We start from the raw sequence: 20,734 nt of genomic DNA on the forward strand, positions 1-20,734 counted from the left end.
CCTATTCAAGCTACTTGCTCTGTCACAGTCACAGGCTGTGAGGGTGTGGCATGCAGGTAGACAATCACAGAATTGAACTCCCAGTTTCTGTGAAATAGCAGCACAGATTGGGACACATCTTCCCCTTTTGGCCATGACAGGGGATAATGCAAACATCCCTTTGCTTGCATATAATAGACAGGCAGAACAGGTACATCTGTGTCATTGCATTTCATGATCAGACGAGAATGTGACTGTTCAAGGTGTTCTGCATGTAACAACGGCGTTCAAAGTTGTACTGAAATAAAAGTACTTAAGTGTGGTGAGCAAGTAAATCTACACTGAGGAAACACAGCAAATGTGAGCAGTTCAGAGAAGGCTTGTTGAAGAGCGTCAGTCCGTCCGTCCTGCTGCGGAAATGCATCGGAGGAATCAGGTTTCCTGCGAAAACATCTCATAAGCCCTACACGTGTTTTTACTATCAGCCATTGTCCCTCAGCAGACAAAGAGCAGATTAGGTGGAACTTAATGATCCCAGTGGGACGCCTCAACTGCTATTAGGAACAGGACTGAAGAAAGAGAGAGAATAGCAGTGTTGGCATGAATAAGCTTATAGAAAATATGCTCTTGCAATTCTCTCCAGCAAGTGATTCCACTTTATGTCCTCTGCTTTTTAACTTCAAATGGATTGTGATGAATGTGTTTATGGAAAGAGTTGAGTAGAAGAATGTCGCAAAATAATGTTGCACTTGAATTAAGAGGTCACAATACTGGCTGTGCCGAGCCTCTAACAGTTGGTCCAATGACTTCAACACGGAGAAAGAACACAAGAAAAAAGGAAAGAAATCTGTTCGTCTTCATTTCAGTTTGTAATCCTTGCGTTAAGAGGATTGTGTGTAAAATGTTAATGCCGTCATCAGAGAAGATACACATGAGCATGCAGATGTTGCACACAGGGAAACGCGCACACAAAATCTAAATCCATCTTTGCTGTGTAACACTCACTAATCCTCCCCGATCACGCGCAGGACACCAGACGGCGACTGAGTGCCGTGTCGGGACTTATGTTTCAGTTTTAGAATCGAGGAATCAGGGAAAAGCAAAGCATTTATTTTTCACATGTTAAATATTGGTTGGGATGTGGAGCTCACAGATGCCAAGAGAGTGATGGAGTGAGTGAGCAAACTGAGGCCAAATCTTCTTTAGTGAAAGAAAGAGGATGTTTCTGCAAACATGCAAGCTTACATTTGTCATGGCAGTGCAGGATATGTGTGTGTGGGTGTGTGTGTGTGGTGGTGTTTGTGTGGGGGGGGCGGGGTAGGCTTGGAGCTGAGCTTTGAGGGAAGAACCAAGAGAAGAGAAAGGACCCATCTGTTCCTATAGTGGCAGATAAAGAGAGAGTGAGAGGGAGGACAGATGCAGAGGAGGAGGAAGGTAAGCATGGAAACTGTCTTGTTTACGGTTGTGTGCTGTTTTTACTGGACTAGATTGGATTTAAAGTGTTTTTGCATGGGCTGTGGTGAAAAGTGTTAAATATCGGAGGCCTGTGCCAAATGGTGACAACATTGCATGTGTCAGAATTACTGACGACTGGGCTTCTGTGTAGCGGATTAATCTACAGTGAAAAAAAGGAAAGTAAACATTTGAGAATCAATCCAGGATTTTAGAAATACTTATGGTCTGAGCATCCCCAGCCCAGCCCAGAAGATTTTCTTTCGACCTTTTAAATGGAAACCTTTTAGTTATTTAGTTAACTGTCAAACCTGTAAGGTTCAATTTACTCTGCATGTTTAAGCTGCATGTTGCAAGTTGATTCTACTGTATATTCTTCATTTGGATCCCTGTTGACTTCCAAAAAAACAATAAGCAATATATGAAACAAAAAAACTTCCATGTGAGATTTATTCGTTTTTTGTTACTTTTGAAAGAGAATCCTCTGGAACAGTATTCATCAGTTCAGTTGGGGTCAAAGCCAAGCAACCTGTGCTCAATTAATATGAGTTATGATGTGTATGCTATAAATATATTTGTATTAAAATATTATATTTTGCAGAATTAGAATAATATTACCTTTGGTTATTTGGTTTTGAACAGTCTAGCCCTCCTGACTCTTGGCCTGTACTCTCTTTGCTTCTTTGATCTCATTTCCTTAACACTGTCCCCCTCCTCCATTCATCCCTCCCTTTCATCCTTTCTTCTCTACCCCCCATGCTTTAACTGAAATGGTGTACCCTCTAACTTAATTAAATGAAGTGTCTGACTGATGCGGACACACACTCACATGCATCAGTGTCCTGTGCAGCAGTCAGCGTCGCCCTCCCCTCCGTGTTTTATGATCATTGCTGTCCATCTTCTGATTGCATCTGGTGTATTGTCTCCCCAGTGGGAATACAATATGGATGTTTCCCGTCAACTTCATTCACTCACTACTTTAACTCATTCATGCTGTCGTGACATTGGAGTGTTATCAGAACAGAGAGCTGTTCAGTTATCTGACCAGGAATAACGTATGCACAAAAAGCCAGGGCAGGTAGAAGGCATTAGTTAGTGAAGACACTAGAGATAAGAACCTAGTGAAAAGTGCATCCTCTGGATTTGCATATGTGAGGGAGCGAGCCCAGAGAGTATTTGGGTAAAAACACAATTTCAGACAGATTTTGGGCTCAAAATTTTGTGCGTGCTCAAATGGCGCTGCTCATACAGCGGTTATAGCTGATGATGCTGTCCTGACCCCTAGTGGCTGGACGTTGACGCGGAAGCTGATGCACACCCTCCCACCCCCATCCCAGCACTCTTAGCACCATATCGGCTCAAACACCTCCATGTCTGCTTGTGACATTAGAGGCGAGAGCCATGTGCAGACCATATTAGCCAAGGCCTGTTTGGTTCTTTCGGGGAATGATTGTAAATATTTACGAAGAATATGTTCACTATGCATTAACTATGAGGTTTAACCATGTATCCAGCTAATTTAGTTAGCTCACGTTACTGTACTGTGTCAACAAATAACTTTATTTAATATTGTATGTGGCGTTTTCTTTTGAGGGGTGCAAATGTTCCACCAAAACAAGTTCCTTCCCGAGACTATTATGCAGAGCCACCGTTGCTGCGTCCGGAGCTTAGCACTGCCCAAAGACGGTTGTGATTGGTTTAAAGAAATGCAAACAACCCAGAGGGTTTTTTCCCCTATCCCAGAATGCATCTGTGGTGCCAGACCTTAATCCACAGAGCTGTGGAGATACAGCTGGGAATGTGAGACTAGGTCTGAGTTTACTTATTTATAGTGTTCCGGATCATTCCAGCCCACTTCAACCCCTGATTATGAATTAACAATGTATCATTATAATATGAAAACAATGTGACAATTTTCATCGTAGTGATGAACGTACAGAAACTATCAGCTGAATCTGCAGCTTCCCTCGGCTGTACAAGCTTTATAAAGAGTTTCAATTGATTTTCTGTCTGGCTGCAACTCTGCTGTTTTATTCACTCACTGCTCTCAGTCCACTGTACACTACCTGCTCAGCACCAAACAGCAGACTTTAGATTACGTTATTTTCACTGCTGTAAATCCTGTGTAAAATTTTTCCATTTTCATCTTATTTTTTGATTTCACTCCAGGGATGGAAAATAATCTCGGACTCCAATGGAACAGCTTTGAAGATTTTTCTCAAGTAAATATTTTGTGCAAAAATATTCAGCCAAGATGAAGAAGTGGATTGTTTTTCTGTGGCTGTGCAACGGATGGATGCAAACTGCTGCTGCTGATACAACCCCAACACCCTCCTCTGCACCAGTGACACCCACTGAAGATGAGGGCACCCACCTGGTGGTAAAAGAGACAGCATGAACATTTATAGGGGGCAAGGAATGCAATCAGGAATGTGAATCAGTGTCTACATATCTGACTCTGAGCTTATTTACTGTATATCTACTCATTTGAAGGAGACATACCTAAACATATGTTTGCTTATTAGCACTACCAGAAGCAACATGAGTGGTGGGTGACAATTTGGCTCAAAAGAATTTTGTAGGACCTTGAGTCTGGATTTTGAGTTTGGGTCCCAGTTAGTCCAGTTTACCCGATGGTGTTACTACACCTGAATTGTGCATCCTGGATCTGAAAGGGCTCCTGTCAAACAAACTGCTGAATTAAATCTTGACTTGTGCTTGAGGATGCCATTGCTTTCAGGTTATATACTGTATATACTGTACATACCCTCAGTTGCCAGTTTATTAGTTCCACCTAGCTCAAACTAATGCAATCTAATCCATCAGTCCTATAAGACATTCTCTTTCCAGGAGGTTATAATGTTCTAGAAAGGTGTTGATTCAACTATCGGATCATTATTTAGTCCGTCCCATTTATATCAAGTCATTGTATGTCAAACACAATGGGTCCAAGTGAAGACAACAATGCAGAAAGCATGCATGCCAAGATAGCATGCTAACAAAGTGTACATTGATAGAAATCCTAAAATATGTTCAGGCCATAGAGCTCTACCTTTCATTTGGTTTGTATGGAGGGAAACTTTGGATCAGACCAAACTTGTTGGTTTTCTCTTGAGGCGATAAAGGTTATATCCACATAACCCTATTTCCCACAAATGCACTTAATTGCACTTAAATGTTCACCGGTTCCGGTGCCTTCCTTGCCTATACTGGAACTCACAGGGAGGAAGCCAGGCAATAATGCTGACCTGAAGCATGAGACAGGACCAAGTGATCCAGTGTCAGAGACCTGTGGGTTGTAGACATTAATTTGCTTTGAGTTGCCTAAACATAACCATAAAAAAACACTGAAATTTTGTAGACACTTTCAATGTATGTTTCTTTAGGGTTGCCAGATGCCAATGTATGTGGATAACTACCTGCTCTTCTCTACTCATAGGATTGGTTGATGAAGTATGGCTACCTCCCACCCTCAGACCCTTCCACTGGTCAGCTGCAGGCCTGGACAGCTGTCACTAACGCTGTCAGGGCCATGCAGAGGTTTGCAGGCCTTAATGACACTGGAGTTGTAGGTAAGGAGAACAGATGGTGGCTGTGGAAACCTGTATGCTTTACTTTAAAGGGGACATGTCATAAAAGAGTAAATTTTTCAGTGTACCTGAAAAGTCGACCGACCCACAAACTGAAATAAGATGACCCGGTCAGTTTCTTTGTGAAAACGTGATTCAATCAGCCAATCAAATTCAGCTCTCCTTCCTCTGTCACATGCAGGCTCATTAGATACACCGCCCCCAATCTGAGTAGCTCCGCCCACGGCTTGACAACTACCTTTGCTAAGGTGCAACATATTTTTCTCACAAGCCAATCAGAGCACACTGGGCTTTTTGGGAGGGGGGTTAAAGAGACAGGCACTAAAATGGAGCGTTTCAGACAGAGGGTTGATACAGGTACATTCAGACTGATAGTATGTTAAAGCATTAAAGCATGTTAACATGTTGTAGTAGAAATATGAACCTGAAAATGAGCATGATATGTCTCCTTTAAGGTCCAACAGCTCATGTTCAGGCTACTCCTTCTTGAATCTGGTGTTGTATACGTGACTCTCTCCTCTGGTTCTTCTGTGCTTTGGTGTGTTCAGATGAGGAGACAATGGTGTTGATGAACAGTCCACGCTGCTCCCTACCTGACGAGCCATCCAAATCACCGGCCAACCAAGAAGGGAACGACATTAGGAGGAGGAGAAGGGCTATCTCCATGTGGTCACGCAGGAACATTAACTGGAGGTTGGATCAGATTCATTTCTTGTAATGCATACCTGATAATGATCAAATTGGAACAAACATGAGTAGTTTCTGTTTTCAGTTAGGATTGTGAACTTTGTTTTTTACAGACCCACATTTATTTGTCTCTCTATTAAACACATAAACACTCTGTTACATTCTTAGGTTGCATTCATACCCCTCCTCTTCTCATCTGTCCCGGGAAACCATTCGCTCCCTGGTCTTTTATGCTTTAAGAGTGTGGGCAGAGCCAACACCCCTGGAGTTCCACGAGGTTGGTACATTAGACTGATGCTGCATTAATGACATACGAGAAAGATGGTCAAGATGAGTTTCCTACAGGGCTGGTAGAACACCATGTCAGGACAGAAGCTGGGCTTAACTATCCATGCCCTACTGCTGCAGGTTTCCCAAATCTGCCCTGAGAGGCCTAATCACTATCTAGCGTCCTTTCTATTGCCCTCTGTCTTCAGGTGGGCAACCCAGAGGCAGCTGACCTACAGGTAGACTTCCTCCATGGTTACCACGGTGATGGTTATCCCTTTGATGGGGCAGGCGGTGCAGTCGGCCATGCTTTCTTCCCATCAGACCGTGCACGGGCAGGAGGAGTTCATTTGGATGCAGAGGAGGAGTGGGCCTTCAGACAGCCAGGTGGAACAATGTTAAAATAACTTCTGCACTTCTAATATTATTACATCTTAATTGCACAGTGACATCCAGGCGTCATACATTCATGCTCCCCAGAAGGAAAACCTTCTTGAGTAAGACTACTCCAACCTGTTCTGTAGTGGCACCCTGAGATTGAATGTGGTGCCTTTGCAGCACCATTGTCAGAAAAGCAACGCTGTCACTTTGTTGTTTGTTATGTGCAGCAGCTCCATCTGGTGCTGTGCTGTAAACCTATGTAATCCTGTAGTAGCTGCTCGCAGGGCTCGAGGCCAAATCAGTCCTACCAAAAGTGAAGTATAAGGCTGGATATTAGAACTACACACCCATACGCCTTCTAATCAGCTCATCGTTCTGTTTATCTATCTTTACCTCATCCCCCCCCCTTCTTCCTTCCCAGCAACTGAGGGCACTGACCTGTTCACAGTGCTGGTCCATGAGTTTGGCCATGCACTGGGCCTTGCTCACTCCTCATCTCGCCACTCAGTGATGAGGCCGTACTACCAGGGTCCTGCTGGAGACCCTCTCCACTACCGCCTGGGCCCTCAGGATCTGGAGCACATTACGCAGCTCTATGGTAAGGCTCCTTGGAGGACATTTACATCAGCAGGTGCATGAAGGATCCCACCCACCCGGGTGACAGAATGTCCACCATGAGAATTTAGGGTGCAAACATATTTTCTAGTCACATGATTGATTAATTAATTATTAATTCTGGTCCTGGTTGGCATGTGAGAATGCACATATCACACTGACCAAACCATAGCATGACAACATCAGAGAAAGGAGACAATGACTTCATTATTATGTCTTCCGATAGTAAAAAGGGCCACACAGTGCATAAAACTGGATTTGGATGAACTGAGGACAGCTGTGAACCAGTTGCGTGGACTGACCTCTGTTGTGTTATTGAGGAAGTACAGACAGCCATGTATTGGAAAGAATCAAAGAAAAAGAAATTCTCTGTGTTGAAATGTGAGACTGCGTTGTTGTTAAAAAAAAAAAAAAAAAAAGGTCCTTGATTAATTTTGCCTTTGCATAATGCACGCATGCTTCGTCCAGCTGTCAGCAGCTCTTAAGCCAGTCAGCTGTGTTCTTGGGTATGCAAACCTCTGTTCATATTCATCAGTATGAGGATCAAGCAGCTGCTTTTTTACTTAAATTCATCGTCCTTCTTGGTTTCAGGGCTGATGTGGCAGGAGGTTCTGCCTCAGTTGCTCTTCTTTATGAAAGCTGACATGGTGACACCATGAGGTTGACTTGTGTGGTTTTCAGTAAAATGTCTCAACATTGGACCCTGAAGTTTGGAACAGATATCCATGGTGCCTAGATGAATCCTAATGACTTTCATCTACACTAGCACCACCAGCAAGTCAAGCTTGTATCCAATGAAACATCTATATATCCAATATATAGAGCAAACATATTCTCGAATTGGTTCATTCAATTTTCAAGTTTTGATATTTGTTTTTGGAAAATATGGCATCAGTTTCTCCGTGACACTCTGTTATAGTACACGTTCAACAGCTAGTCCTGTCCACCCCACAAAACTTATCTCCAATGCAGTTCCAGTCATCATGTGTAAGTTCAGTTGAATTTAATTTAATTCATAATTAAATTAATAAAGCAGCATCAGCAATTAGCATGTTGACATTGTCTTTGTGAGCATGTTAGCATGCTTCCAAGTGTCTGTAACATTCATATAGGCTCTCTGATTGACAATAGTATACTGACCAAGTTATTAGAACTCTTGAGATTGCTTTATGTCTGATTATACTGGAGATGAGTTCATGAAATAATTATCGAAAAAAAAAGAAAGTGGCGTGTGGTCACTACCACAAACACTTGGTCTGTGTCTTTTCTGCCTGCATAATTATTGCTTTAGCATTACTGTATCTAGCTGTTTATTGCCATAGGGTTTACATTGATTTGATTTTTGGTTTAGGGAAGAGGAATCAGCTGCTGGCCACTGACGCTCCTCGCCTCGCCCCTGAGCCTGAGCGGCACCACAGAGGCCACCACCATGATCACAGATATGGGTATGACTTACAACATAAAATAGATTAAGACACATTTCCAGCTTGGATTTGTTTCACCAGCAAAATGTGTTTACAGCTCTACAATAAGCACTAGATGTGTCATCTATTTTGTGATTTAGTCTTAGTCCTGAGATGGAAATTCCATGTTAGTCATAGTCATATTTAGTCAACCTTATCCTTTTAATTTTTTGTCGATTTAAACACTTGACATTTTAGTCATGAAAAGATTAGTTAGATTAGATAAATGTGTTTTGTAGAATAGTTTTTCAGTGAACGTTTAATCAAACTGCTTTCAGCTAAAGGAACTGAAATTAGCCACAAAATGACACAAACAATGATGCAAAATGGTTGTATGATGATGAATGTCTGGTCTTATGTTATGTATTTAACCAATGATGCAGATATGAAAGATGTCCTGATTTGAACCAATATGATTTAACAAAAGAGGCCTCCAGATGAATGGAACATACATGCTGTCTTCACAGTCATCCTGTAGCGATGTATTAGACTGTTATATGCATAACTATATTCATTGTTGCACACAATACAAGCGAGTATGACACAGTTGTCAAAAACTAATTTTCCATATAAAATGCTGTGTTTTAATAACCAGCAGATGTATAGATCACATTTAGCTGCATGGCGCCATTAAAATCAACAGACCTGACATCCAATGTGTGTTGCAATTTTATTGTGCATGCTTTAGCATGGATAGCATGTCTAACACTCTAAACAAACTTGTCTGAAGCAAGATGTATATGTATATCAATTCGTCAACATCTCGTCTTTGTCATGAAAAAAATTTGAAACAAGGAAATGATCACCGCATGAGATAGTATTGTTTTTAAGCATTGACTTAAGGTGTTAAAGTTTGTCTTTGATTGTATCCTATCGAATGATTCTCTTTACGCAAGTTTCGCTGTGTGTTTTCTCCATTCAGCCCCTTCATAGATCGCTGTAACATCAGTTTTGATGCTGTGGCAAGAATCCGTGGGGAGACTTTCTTCTTCAAAGGTCTGAATACACCACAAACTCACTCGTTAGGCATGTCAAATTAGAAAAAAAGACATTGATTGAAGTAGTTTGTGAAGGTGAAAGCTGTGTGGCTCGGGTTAGCTGGATCACGTCACCCTTGCATCTCCATTCCTTCGCTTCTCATCCATTCTGTCATCTTTTACTTGTCGTCCCTCCAGGTCTGAGGATGTGGCGAGTCAATGGTGGGGGCTTGGTGTCGGGTCGCGGGGCTTCAGTCAGAAGGCTGTGGAGGGGTCTACCTGCTGACCTGCCTCGGCTTCACGCTGTGCTTGAGAGACAGTCCGATCATGCCATCATCTTTATCAGTGGTATACTCCAATTTTGTTAATACAGTAGCAATGTTACTTCCTTTTTTACATCATATCCCGAACAGGTTTCCTCTTCCTCAGAGACGTACTCAATAAAAGCATGAATAAATGAATGAGCCAGTAACTGAGTCCATTCATAAGAGACTGAAAAAAGACAACAAAGACAATAAATTACACTTCACTGACTCAACACAAAATAAATGACATAGCAAAACGGTGTCCACATTGACAGCTGTTTGCTACCCAGTGTTATCAACTCAATACATTTTCCAATAATGCAATATCATTGGCTGTGTGAATCAGCCAACTGAGCATCTGACCTCTCCAGGTTGTGTCCTGCTGCAGGTTCCCACTTCTGGCTGTTCAGGGATCTGTCCCTGCAGGAGGGCTACCCTCAGCCCCTGTCCGCCCTCAGGATGGGGGGCGACCTAGCTGGAGCTGACGAGGAGGAGGAGGAGGAGGCGGAGGCAGCAGCAGGGAGGTGGGGCCTGGTCTGGGACACAGAGCAGGGCCCTGTGTGGGGGAAGATGGGAAACGCTGAGGAAGAGAAGCATGAAGACAAGTGGACTCAGCTGCTCAGAGAAGGGGTCAGTGGCATCACCACAGACAGCGATGGTGAGGACAACAGTCATGTTTGTGTGTCACGTTACATGTGTCTATCCTTATAAGGACCAAATGAGACAACATTGTGTTAGTTTCACTTGTACAATGGTTTAGTTCATGGATTTAGAAGTTCATTAGGTCAGGGTGAGTTAAGGTTCAGGACGGGGCCTTTGGTTAAATGGGCTAAACTCAAAATACTGAAGAAAAAGTAGGCTGGGATTGTCTGGACACGGCTCTCACAGACCGTTCCCCAACACTTTGTCATTGCCCTCGGCGTCTGATACCGACGCACAAGGAACTCAAGTGCACGCGCATAAAGATGAGAGGCACTCAGATCACAACAAACATAGAGGAAGGGTGACTTCATTCATTACTAAAGCAAGTATTGTTGTCTTTGTACTTGTACTCTGCACAATGACAATAAAGTTGAATCTAATCTAATCTAATCTAATTGTATTGCTACGATATTATTGTTCTGAAGATCGATTACAGCCCCATCCTTAATTCTTGACCATAAACATTTCATTGTTCATAGTAATCCATAGTGAGTTTAGCAGGGCAGCTAAAATATGTCTGATATCAGTTTTAGCCGGTAAACCAGACGCTCATGTTTTATTTTCTCTGCGGGTTATTTAGTTATTGTTAATTTTATTCCAAAGGAATCTTTATCATACGGCTCCAAACCGTAACCCTGGAACCAGACGAATCTGCAGCTCATGTTTTATTTTCTCTGGCAGATCTGTCTGGTCCTCCTCCCCTTCCACAGAGTTCCGGCGGGCCTAACCCGGGTCGGGCCAATCACAACAGTTTATCTCATGTGGGGCGTATTTGATATGATGACTGTCAACCTGTGGAGCTTTACACAAAATACGTGATGACATCATTTTTGGCTCGCACACTACGGCAGGCATAAACATAGCTTTTGCATCATTATGTCGAACTTTCTGTTGAGGTACTATTTTAAAATCCTGATGGTAACAGACACGTTGAAGCTCCACCATCAAAGCTCATCTCTGCACGCTGTAGTCTGTTACATTTGTCTGTCACTCTCTGCTACGTCACATCTCGTTGCTCTGACTGGTTGTACGATTATCCAATCATGTCCAGATGCATTTTGGTTTACGGCTGTTGATAACGCCTCTTGGAAATTAAAAATGAACTGAGAGGTTCCAGACTAACACGCATTTGGGATTTGGTCTGGCGATGTCAGGTTAGTTCAGATTAAAAGGGAGAAAGAGGCTGGAAAAACAAGCAAGCACTTTGTATCTGTTGTCACTGTTACACAAAATAAAATGACATTTTGGCTGCAAAACATTCAAAAGTTGTGAAAACTTCTCTCCCTCTTCTCCAGGCTCTGTCTATCTCTTCAAAGGAGACTCATACTGGAAGTTCACGTTTCCAGGCTCCACACTGCAGGACGGATACCCACGATCCTCTACTGCAGACTGGCTGGACTGCCCCGACTCCTCCTCATCCTCTCCTGTGGTGGACGACCTCTCCTTGTCTCTGTCTCCGCCTGCAGGAAGACAGGAGCTCAGGGAGAGATGGAGGGAGAAGAAAGAGAAGGAGGAAGAAGGAGGAAGGAGGAGGGAGAGACATGGAAATCAACATAAAGACATACAGGACAGAGGTTCACACATCTGGACACAATGCATGTGCCAAAATGGAGCTCTTGGTGGCCGGACGACATCTTCTATTGCTTTCTTGCTGCTGATTACATGGACACTGTTGGTTATCTAAAGCTGCACATGACTATGGAAGTCAGCTGTCTTATCAGTTTTAATGAGGAGGCACAAACAGTCACCATGTGGGTTAGGTTAGGGTTAGGGTTAATTAGGCAGAGAAGAGAAACTACAAACACTCACCATGAGAAGAGAAGATCGAGCCACTCTGCGTGTTCAGTCAGAGCTGGAGTCTGGACAGGGTTAGCCTAGCTTAGCATAAAGGCTGGAAGCAGGGGGAAAGTGCTACCCTGGTCATTTGTAATTGTAGTTACGTCAACAGTTCATCCATCCACCAGCACTTGTGCACCGCTGCCAGACATGGCTGGTGAGCAGGCTTGAGTTTACTGCCATGACTGTAGAAGCTGGACATGTCTCTCTGACGACAGGACTCCCAGCTGTTTGCCAAGGCAAAGCTCCAACTTATTAACAACAACACTATAAAACCACCAATAGTTGTTTTTAAATGTCTCTTTGTGTATGGGTGAAGCAAACAAGGTGCAATGTGTTTTTTATATTTTTATTAGAGCCAGTAGCTGTTCCCAGGTGACCAGGTGTACCATGACCTGAGTCCAGCTCCTACTTAAGAGTAGCTTAGGGTTCCACTTTTATACCATTGTCACACTCACGATGGACAGTTAGAAAAGAGAAAAAAATCTAATTAAAATAAAAAATCGTGGCCGGGTTTGGCTTAGTTGGTAGAGCAGGCGCACATTTACATAGAGGTTTATGCCTCGACACAGAGGTCAAGGGTTCGACTCTGACCTTTGACGATTTCCTGCATGTCTTCCCCCTTTCTCACCTAGATATCCTGTCCATTAAAGGCAGAAAAGCCCACAAAAATAATCTAAAAAAAAAAAAAAACTAATTGATAAAGTGGAACCAGAGACTTCATCAACTTTTTTATACCACACACTCTCTTGTTATTCCTAGCACCTACATTACCCACAATGCAACTCCAGCAGTTTGTTTGGAAATTTGATGTGTTTTGCTAGTAATAGGTAATGTAGCCTTGAGCAGCTAGCCTGCAGCAGAGACGAGGAGTGGACTACAGAGGTCTGGTAAGCTCACTTCATTCTAATACTATAGATATATATAAATAGAATATACCCTGAATTGTATTTTTGACCTTAAAGCTTAAAGGAGCACAGACTGCTGCAGGTGGAACAGCAGAGCTTTGTGAAAGGGGAAAATCTAGGTAAGCACTGAACTTATGGATCCACAATGCAATGACTTTAGTGTTTTCATCTTTAAGAAATTGCTCTTCTTATTGGATGAAAGTGCATACAAAGATGCTTTTGTTATCAGAGGTTCTTGTTGAAATAAAGATAATATTAGTTTCTGCTATGCTGCACATTTTGCTTTTGGGACTTTTTGATCTCTAGAGATGTTCCTGTCCACCTCATCAGATATAAGGTTAGACCACATGGTTATGATCATAATGACATATTGCTTTTTCATAGGATTTCAAATAGAATGCTTTAAAGTTGTGATCTTTGATCAAAGCATAGGCGCATTGTTCTCAAGCCACTCTTTATGATGCATAAAGATGGGGAAGAAGTCATATGAATATAGCAACATCTGCTCTATTGTCTTTGTAAAATGATTGCAATGTAGAGGTAGCTTATATAACATAGCAGTATTCATTTTATATAGTATATATATATATATATACAGTGAGGAAAATAAGTATTTGAACACCCTGCTATTTTACAAGTTCTCCCACTTGGAAATCATGGAGGGGTCTGAAATTGTCATCGAAGGTGCATGTCCACTGTGAGAGACATAATCTAAAAAAAAAAATTCAGAAATCACAATATATGATTTTTTAACTATTTATTTTTATGATACAGCTGCAAATAAGTATTTGAACACCTGAGAAAATCAATGTTAATATTTGGTACAGTAGCCTTTGTTTGCAAGTACAGAGGTCAAACGTTTCCTGTAGTTTTACACCAGGTTTGCACACACTGCAGGGGGGATTTTGGCCCACTCCTCCACACAGATCTTCTCTAGATCAGTCAGGTTTCTGGGCTGTCGCTGAGAAACATGGAGTTTGAGCTCCCTCCAAAGATTCTCTATTGGGTTTAGGTCTGGAGACTGGCTAGGCCACGCCAGAACCTTGATATGCTTCTTACAGAGCCACTCCTTGGTTATCCTGGCTGTGTGCTTCGGGTCATTGTCATGTTGCAAGACCCAGCCTCGACCCATCTTCAATGCTCTAACTGAGGGAAGGAGGTTGTTCCCGAAAATCTCGCAATACATGGCCCCGGTCATCCTCTCCTTAATACAGTGCAGTCGCCCGGTCCCATGAGCAGAAAAACACCCCCAAAGCATGATGCTACCACCCCCATGCTTCAAAGTAGGGATGGTGTTCTTGGGATGGTACTCATCATTCTTCTTCCTCCAAACACGGTTAGTGGAATTGTGACCAAAAATTTCTATTTTGGTCTCATCTGACTACATGACTTTCTCCCATGACTCCTCTGGATCATCCAAATGGTCATTGGCAAACTTAAGACGGGCCTTGACATGTGCTGGTTTAAGCAGGGGAACCTTCCGTGCCATGCATGATTTCAAACCATGACGTCTTAGTGTATTACCAACAGTAACCTTGGAAACGGTGGTCCCAGCTCTTTTCAGGTCATTGACCAGCTCCTCCCGTGTAGTTCTGGGCTGATTTCTCACCTTTCTTAGGATCATTGAGTATGGAGCTAGAACAGTGACAGTAACCTGAGGTATTAAAAATAGAAATTGGCATTGAAACAACAAGTATTGGCACTGAAAAATGTTCAACTGAAAATTGAAAATTTATTAGGGCTGTCAATCGATTAAAAAAAATTAACTAATTAATTGCACAATTTGCTGTAATTAATTGCGATTAATCGCTTTTTTAAATTGAGACTGAAGCTTATAATAATGGATATTTAAATGCTAAATCATTTAACTTTGCAAATATGAAGAAAAAAACAAACAAGGAAAGGTTCTGCTAAGTTCAGAATGTTTAATATCTTTCAGAACAACAGCAGCAACAATTTGGCTTAGTCCTGCTGAAGGCTTCTGGAAACGGCTAGAAACTGTCTGACTTGAGAGCAGATTTTTGTCACCGTCCCCGGCTGCTGTCGCCTGCTCTCGTCTACTTTACAGGCGAGGCGCAGTTCATCTCCAACGAGCCTATGTTCAGTTCATCTCCAACGAGCCTATGTTCAGTTCATCTCCAACGAGCCGAGAGTTAAGTCACCGGCAGGGCAGTCGGGACTCACCCGGAAATGGCAAGCGGAGTGAGGTGACGTGACTAGTCTCTCAAAATCTGACGAAAATCTTCTAAACTGACCTTGGTTGAGCTGAAATGAAGACAGATTCAGCAACTGCACGGCCTATTTCTCGCTTAAAATGTTTTCAGAAACATGTTTCAGTGAACTATTTTAGTACAATATGAGATCGTATTCTGAACGGCCGCCATGACAGTCTGGCTCTCAATATCCGGAGAAAACAAACCCATGTGACGCGTTCGTCAAAAAACAACAAAAAACTGTAAACAGACTTACTTGAGATTTGGTAGCTGCAGGTGAACTTGTCGAAGTCATCGCAGTGATATGAGGTCTAAGGTCATGCCACGCATGGTGAGGATGACGGACTCAGGTGGAGGGGCGCGCACTAGGGATGGCTGAAGTGAAACTGACGTTCCGAAGCTTTGTCGAGATCCCGAAGCGCAGATGTTTCGAAACACTGATTCAAAGCGTGATTCAAAACACCCATGTCACGTGACTACGGCTAAATGAAACATCGGAGTGTTTCACAAGTGTTTCAACAGGTGGCATGAATCAGCGTTTGATTGACAGGGTCGGGAACACACAATCGCACATCAGTATAAAAGTGAAGTCAACGCATCTTGACCTCGTGGGTTTTTGTGAGAGGAGTTTGATTTTGAGATAGCGGATTTTTGGTAATATAGTGACATTCATAGTGCGAGTTGTTTAGTTATATTTAGGCTTACATTTAAATGTACACATTGACTGATAGGCTAGAGACAGACAGAGTATACATAGTGACACATTAACATATTGATAGGTAGATATATAGATACACAGATAGATAGAAATATAGATATAGATAGAGATATATAGATATAGATAGATAATTAGGATTGAAATATAATAAACTGTTGGGACATTCATATTTTTGAATAAAAATCTATAAAGAATTGAGACATTGTGGCTTGATTTCTTTTATTAATATTCTTTTGTCATGACCAAAATAACATTATGCACAGTGAGGAGCCTAGAGGTTACAAGCTTCACATATTAGAAAAATACAATAATAAAAAATGGCTCATTGTCAAGGTTGTTTTAGATCAACACCTGCAAGTGACCACTAGGTGTCATCGTTGAGACGGGTGTCAGATTGTTTCGAAGCTTCGACACAATATGGCACATTTGCTTCAACGGTTTCATTGTTTCACGAAGCCTCGATCTGCCCACCACTAGCGCGCACAGTCACTCTCACGATGTCAGGGCCCCACCTCCCTGAGCTGTCTCCCCTTCCCTTTTGTGTGTCTCCCTTGCCTCTGCCCCTTTTTTTTGTGTCTGTTTGTCTCCGTCCGTCTCTTTTTGTTCCTCAGTTTCCTGAATTCCCACTACCACTGAAGGCACCCCGGCACCAAGGCTGCTGCAATCACTACAATCTAATACACCTGCTCCAGTCCACGCACCTGGGGCTGATTGCCACTCTCCCTATATTAGGGAGAGGTCTGCTTTCAGTCCCCGCCAGATAATTGTTTCAGCCACGTAACTATCACTTGCGTTCCTGTGCATTATTTAGCTATCTCCAGTTCTAGTCATTATCCTGAGGTTCCCGTAGTTTTGCCTTTTTTTTTCCCTCATCTTGTTTTTGTGTTCTGCTTCCTAGACCCCGTTCTCCCTCCACCGCCGGCCACTGCCTTTGTTCCCTCCTCAACTGGATCTTCTGTTTGGACTCCCCGTGCCGACCTCTGCCTTGCTCTCCGTGTCTCTGGACCCCCAGCCTGTTTCCGACTATTCTCGCCTGCCGTTTTGTACTTCTGCTGAGCCACAACCTACCCATACTCACTCCCATAACCTCCACGACGGAACACCGACATTATTAATTTTCTAATAAACAGTAGTATTATTGACCTCGCCCTGTGTTTTGCTTTTGTGTCCTACCCCGTCCAGAGCGTGACACACGAGTATGCAAATTATCCCTAAATCACGCCCTCGTCATCCCGCCCCTCAAGCCACGCCCCCTCAAGCCAAAACAGTGACAGAAAGTTGAAACTGAAAACCAGTGACATTGTAAAAATCCTGACAGCGTAAAAAAACTATCATTGAAAAAACGAAATCTGAAAACAAAATGTGTAAAGATTGTAATTGAAAAACTCATGATGCATAAAAATATAAAAATAAAATAGGATTTTAAGATTTTTTTTTTTTTTCAGTAGAACATTTTTCAGTGCCAGTACTTGTTGTTTCAATGCCAATTTCTATTTTTAATACCTCAGGTTACTGCCACTGTTCTAGCTCCATAATTGAGACCCCACGAGGTGAGATCTTGCATGGAGCCCCAGTCCGAGGGAGATTAACAGTCATGTTTAGCTTCTTCCATTTTCTAATGATTGCTCCAACAGTGGACCTTTTTTCACCAAGCTGCTTGGCAATTTCCCCGTAGCCCTTTCCAGCCTTGTGGAAGTGTACAATTTTGTCTCTAGTGTCTTTGGACAGCTCTTTGGTCTTGGCCACGTTAGTAGTTGGATTCTTACTGATTGTATGGGGTGGACAGGTGTCTTTATGCAGCTAACGACCTCAAACGGGTGCATCTAATTTAGGATAATAAATGGAGTGGAGGTGGACATATTAAAGGCAGACTAACAGGTCTTTGAGGGTCATAATTCTAGCTGATAGACAGGTGTTCAAATACTTATTTGCAGCTATCATACAAATAAATAGTTAAAAAATCATATATTGTGATTTCTGGATTTTTTTTTTGTTGATTATGTCTCTCACAGTGGACATGCACCTACGATGACAATTTCAGACCCCTCCATGATTTCCAAGTGGGAGAACTTGCAAAATAGCAGGGTGTTCAAATACTTATTTTCCTCACTGTATGTATGTATACAGAGGTGTCAAAAGTATTCACATTCATTACTCAAGTAGAAGTATAGATACTAGGGTTTGAAAAGACTTTTGTACAAGTTGAAGTATCAACTCAAGCTTTTTACTTAAGTAAAAGTGTAAAAGTACTGGTTTCAAAACTACTTAAAGTATAAAAGTAAAAGTAATGTAAGGCAGAGATCTTCAACAGGGGTCCTCAAAGTCATTGCAGGGGCCCTCCAAATTATTGTACATTTTTGAGTCTTTAAAAAAAAATTAAGATAAAATGCCTTAACATAATTCCAACATATTATTAGCAAATATAAATTCCCACTGATGATAGGCTTACTGGCCTATAGGTAAGGTAGTCACTAAGATATCAGCCCACAGATACAGTTAATCCTAGATTTACTGTGCCACATATGTAACATTAAAATATGATTTATAAAATCATGCCAACAATTAATATTTGAATAGCTTATGAAAAAAGGTATGTAAGAAGGCTTTAGGTTACCCTAACAGTTATTGTAGGCCCAGTTTAATATGCAACTTAATTTCATACAATATGTAGTAGGGGGTCCCTGCTACATCTCACTTTAAGTTAAGGGGTCCTTGGCTTAAAAAACGTTCAAGACCCCTGATGTAAGGGGGAAATGCCATTAAGGACAACAGCTTAACTCTAAAACGCGGGGACAAAATCATATGACTATAATAATGTTACAGTATATTAAAATCATACCTGCAAACTCAGAAGGGCTGAAAAAGGTGACACGTAGGCTACATCTCTTCTGTGTTTTTCAGACAACGGCAGCTACAGTCTAGTGTCAGACTCCTCTCCAGTGAAGCATAGACACACTTTTACACCGTTTAGCTCTCAGCATTTTATCATGTTTACTCCATCTTCTAGCTAACGCTAGGCTAACCTGCTTCCAACTGTAGTGTTGACTAGCGTCCCGTGCGGCGATGTTCAGTTCCCTCTAACGTCCGTTTTCGGAGCATCGCGCAGGCACCTAAGCCGTAAGGCACCGAAATCCGTGTTGCTATTCGGTCCGGTAGATAACGGTCGTCAAGGCACCGGTGGCGTATTAGCACCGGGTCTGTACAGGTGTTATGGATCGCGTACAAACCAATAGGGTGTCGGAATAGCTATACTTCTCAGCCAACTACAATCACATTCACTCTCTCCGGATGGAGCGATTTGGATAGGGTTTTTTGTGTGTGTGTTTTTTTGAACGATGACTGACGAGCTAGAATGAAAACAAGCCGAACTGAAATATGAGTAACGAGGCTATTTTTAAAATGTAGGGAGTAGAAAGTACAGATAATTGCGTGAAAATGTAAGGAGTAGAAGTAAAAAGTATGCTGTAAAATAATTACTCCAGTAAAGTATAGATACCCAAAATTTCTACTTAAGTAAGGTAACGAAGTATTTGTACTTCGTTACTTGACACCTCTGTATATATATATATATATATATATATATATATATATATATATATATATATATATATATACACACTACCGGTCAAAAGTTTTAGAACACCCCAAAACGAGCGCCGTGCAAATGAGTCTGAGATTCCCATACTGTCTATGGAGATTCTACGTTCTACGTGACTGTCTTTATAATCTATCTTTTTAATAAACTATCTGTACACTTACAATGTTGTCAATGCTTCGGTTCACATTTAGGGACTTTCATTATGCTAACGTCAAGGTGTGGTGATATTTCAAGCCTTTTTAGTGGTATTAAATAACGATTTAATTTGAGTGTCCCCATGCCCCAAATACTAGCATTGTAAGCTATCCAGCGGTCCGCCGGAGCCTCGTCAAAGCTCCAAACTCATTCGATTAGCATGAAAACATGTCCCAGAGAGCGACAGAGTAGGTACACATCAGTTAATAACTCCTAGGTTCGTTTTGCGTAATACCTACACTGTAAACCCGAACGTTCAAAGTACTTAAATAGATTAAGTAGTGTATACTCAAAGTTTTAGAAAAAGTTCTACTAACTTAATTTTTTCAAGTTGGTGTAACATGTTCTTCCTTAACTTAAAAACATAACTTAAGTACAACTTAATATAATTTAGTAATAACATACTAAGAATGATAAAGTCCTGCACTGGTAATTTTAACAAGTTGACTTTACTTAAAAAATGTATGGAAGCTCATTGCCTTGAAAAAAGTAAGTTCAATGAACTTAGTAATGGTAAATTAGTGCAGCTTAATAGTTCTGAGTAAACAATACTTAATAAACTTACATTTTTTAAGTGAACACAGCTTGTTTATTCTGAGTAAGTAACACTCTTATACTTGTTAAGTGAAGACAACTTGTTTATTTTAAGTAAATGACACTTAATTAGCTCATGGTTTTGAAGTTAATGCAGCTGGCTTTTTCTAAGTAAATACTTACAGTGGGAAATAAGTATTTGACCCCTTGCTGATTTTGCAGGTTTGCCCACTTACAAAGAATGCAAAAATCTACAATTTTAATCATATGTACATTCTAACAGTGAAAGACAGAATCCCAAAGAAAATTCCAGA

At 41.6% G+C, this 20,734-nt stretch overlaps 1 protein-coding gene and 1 long non-coding RNA gene across 3 annotated transcripts; one reads left to right on the plus strand and one right to left on the minus strand.

The window, feature by feature from the left end:
* The first annotated feature begins 1,373 nt into the window (after positions 1-1,373).
* On the plus strand, positions 1,374-12,793 carry mmp17b (matrix metallopeptidase 17b). Its single transcript, XM_028590293.1, has 12 exons — positions 1,374-1,413; positions 3,601-3,811; positions 4,871-5,003; positions 5,570-5,714; positions 5,877-5,985; positions 6,185-6,362; positions 6,778-6,954; positions 8,323-8,416; positions 9,357-9,430; positions 9,610-9,759; positions 10,105-10,374; positions 11,714-12,793. Exons 2-12 carry the CDS (start codon positions 3,686-3,688, stop codon positions 12,100-12,102), a joined length of 1,845 nt encoding a protein of 614 aa, XP_028446094.1. The 5' UTR covers positions 1,374-1,413; positions 3,601-3,685; the 3' UTR covers positions 12,103-12,793.
* LOC114563425 (uncharacterized) lies at positions 9,195-18,974 on the minus strand. 2 transcript variants are annotated; one of them, XR_003693614.1, is made up of 4 exons: positions 18,933-18,974; positions 12,228-12,481; positions 10,080-11,878; positions 9,195-9,903 (listed from the first exon to the last, which is right to left on the minus strand). It is a non-coding gene; the product is annotated as an uncharacterized LOC114563425 (long non-coding RNA). The 2 variants fall into 2 exon arrangements; XR_003693613.1 differs by having other exon boundaries at positions 10,080-12,481.
* Between the last annotated feature and the right edge of the window lie 1,760 nt (positions 18,975-20,734).

The sequence above is a fragment of the Perca flavescens genome, chromosome 10 (assembly GCF_004354835.1).
Source record: "Perca flavescens isolate YP-PL-M2 chromosome 10, PFLA_1.0, whole genome shotgun sequence".
Lineage (NCBI taxonomy): Eukaryota > Metazoa > Chordata > Actinopteri > Perciformes > Percidae > Perca > Perca flavescens.

Excerpts from the sequence above, each read along its gene's own strand:
- mmp17b (XM_028590293.1), top strand. The coding sequence starts at position 3,686 with ATGAAGAAGTGGATTGTTTTTCTGTGGCTGTGCAACGGATGGATGCAA. Across the intron at positions 5,715-5,876 it reads CGCAGGAACATTAACTGGAG|GTTGCATTCATACCCCTCCT; the intron begins GTTGGATCAGAT and ends TTACATTCTTAG. Across the intron at positions 9,431-9,609 it reads GGAGACTTTCTTCTTCAAAG|GTCTGAGGATGTGGCGAGTC; the intron begins GTCTGAATACAC and ends TCGTCCCTCCAG.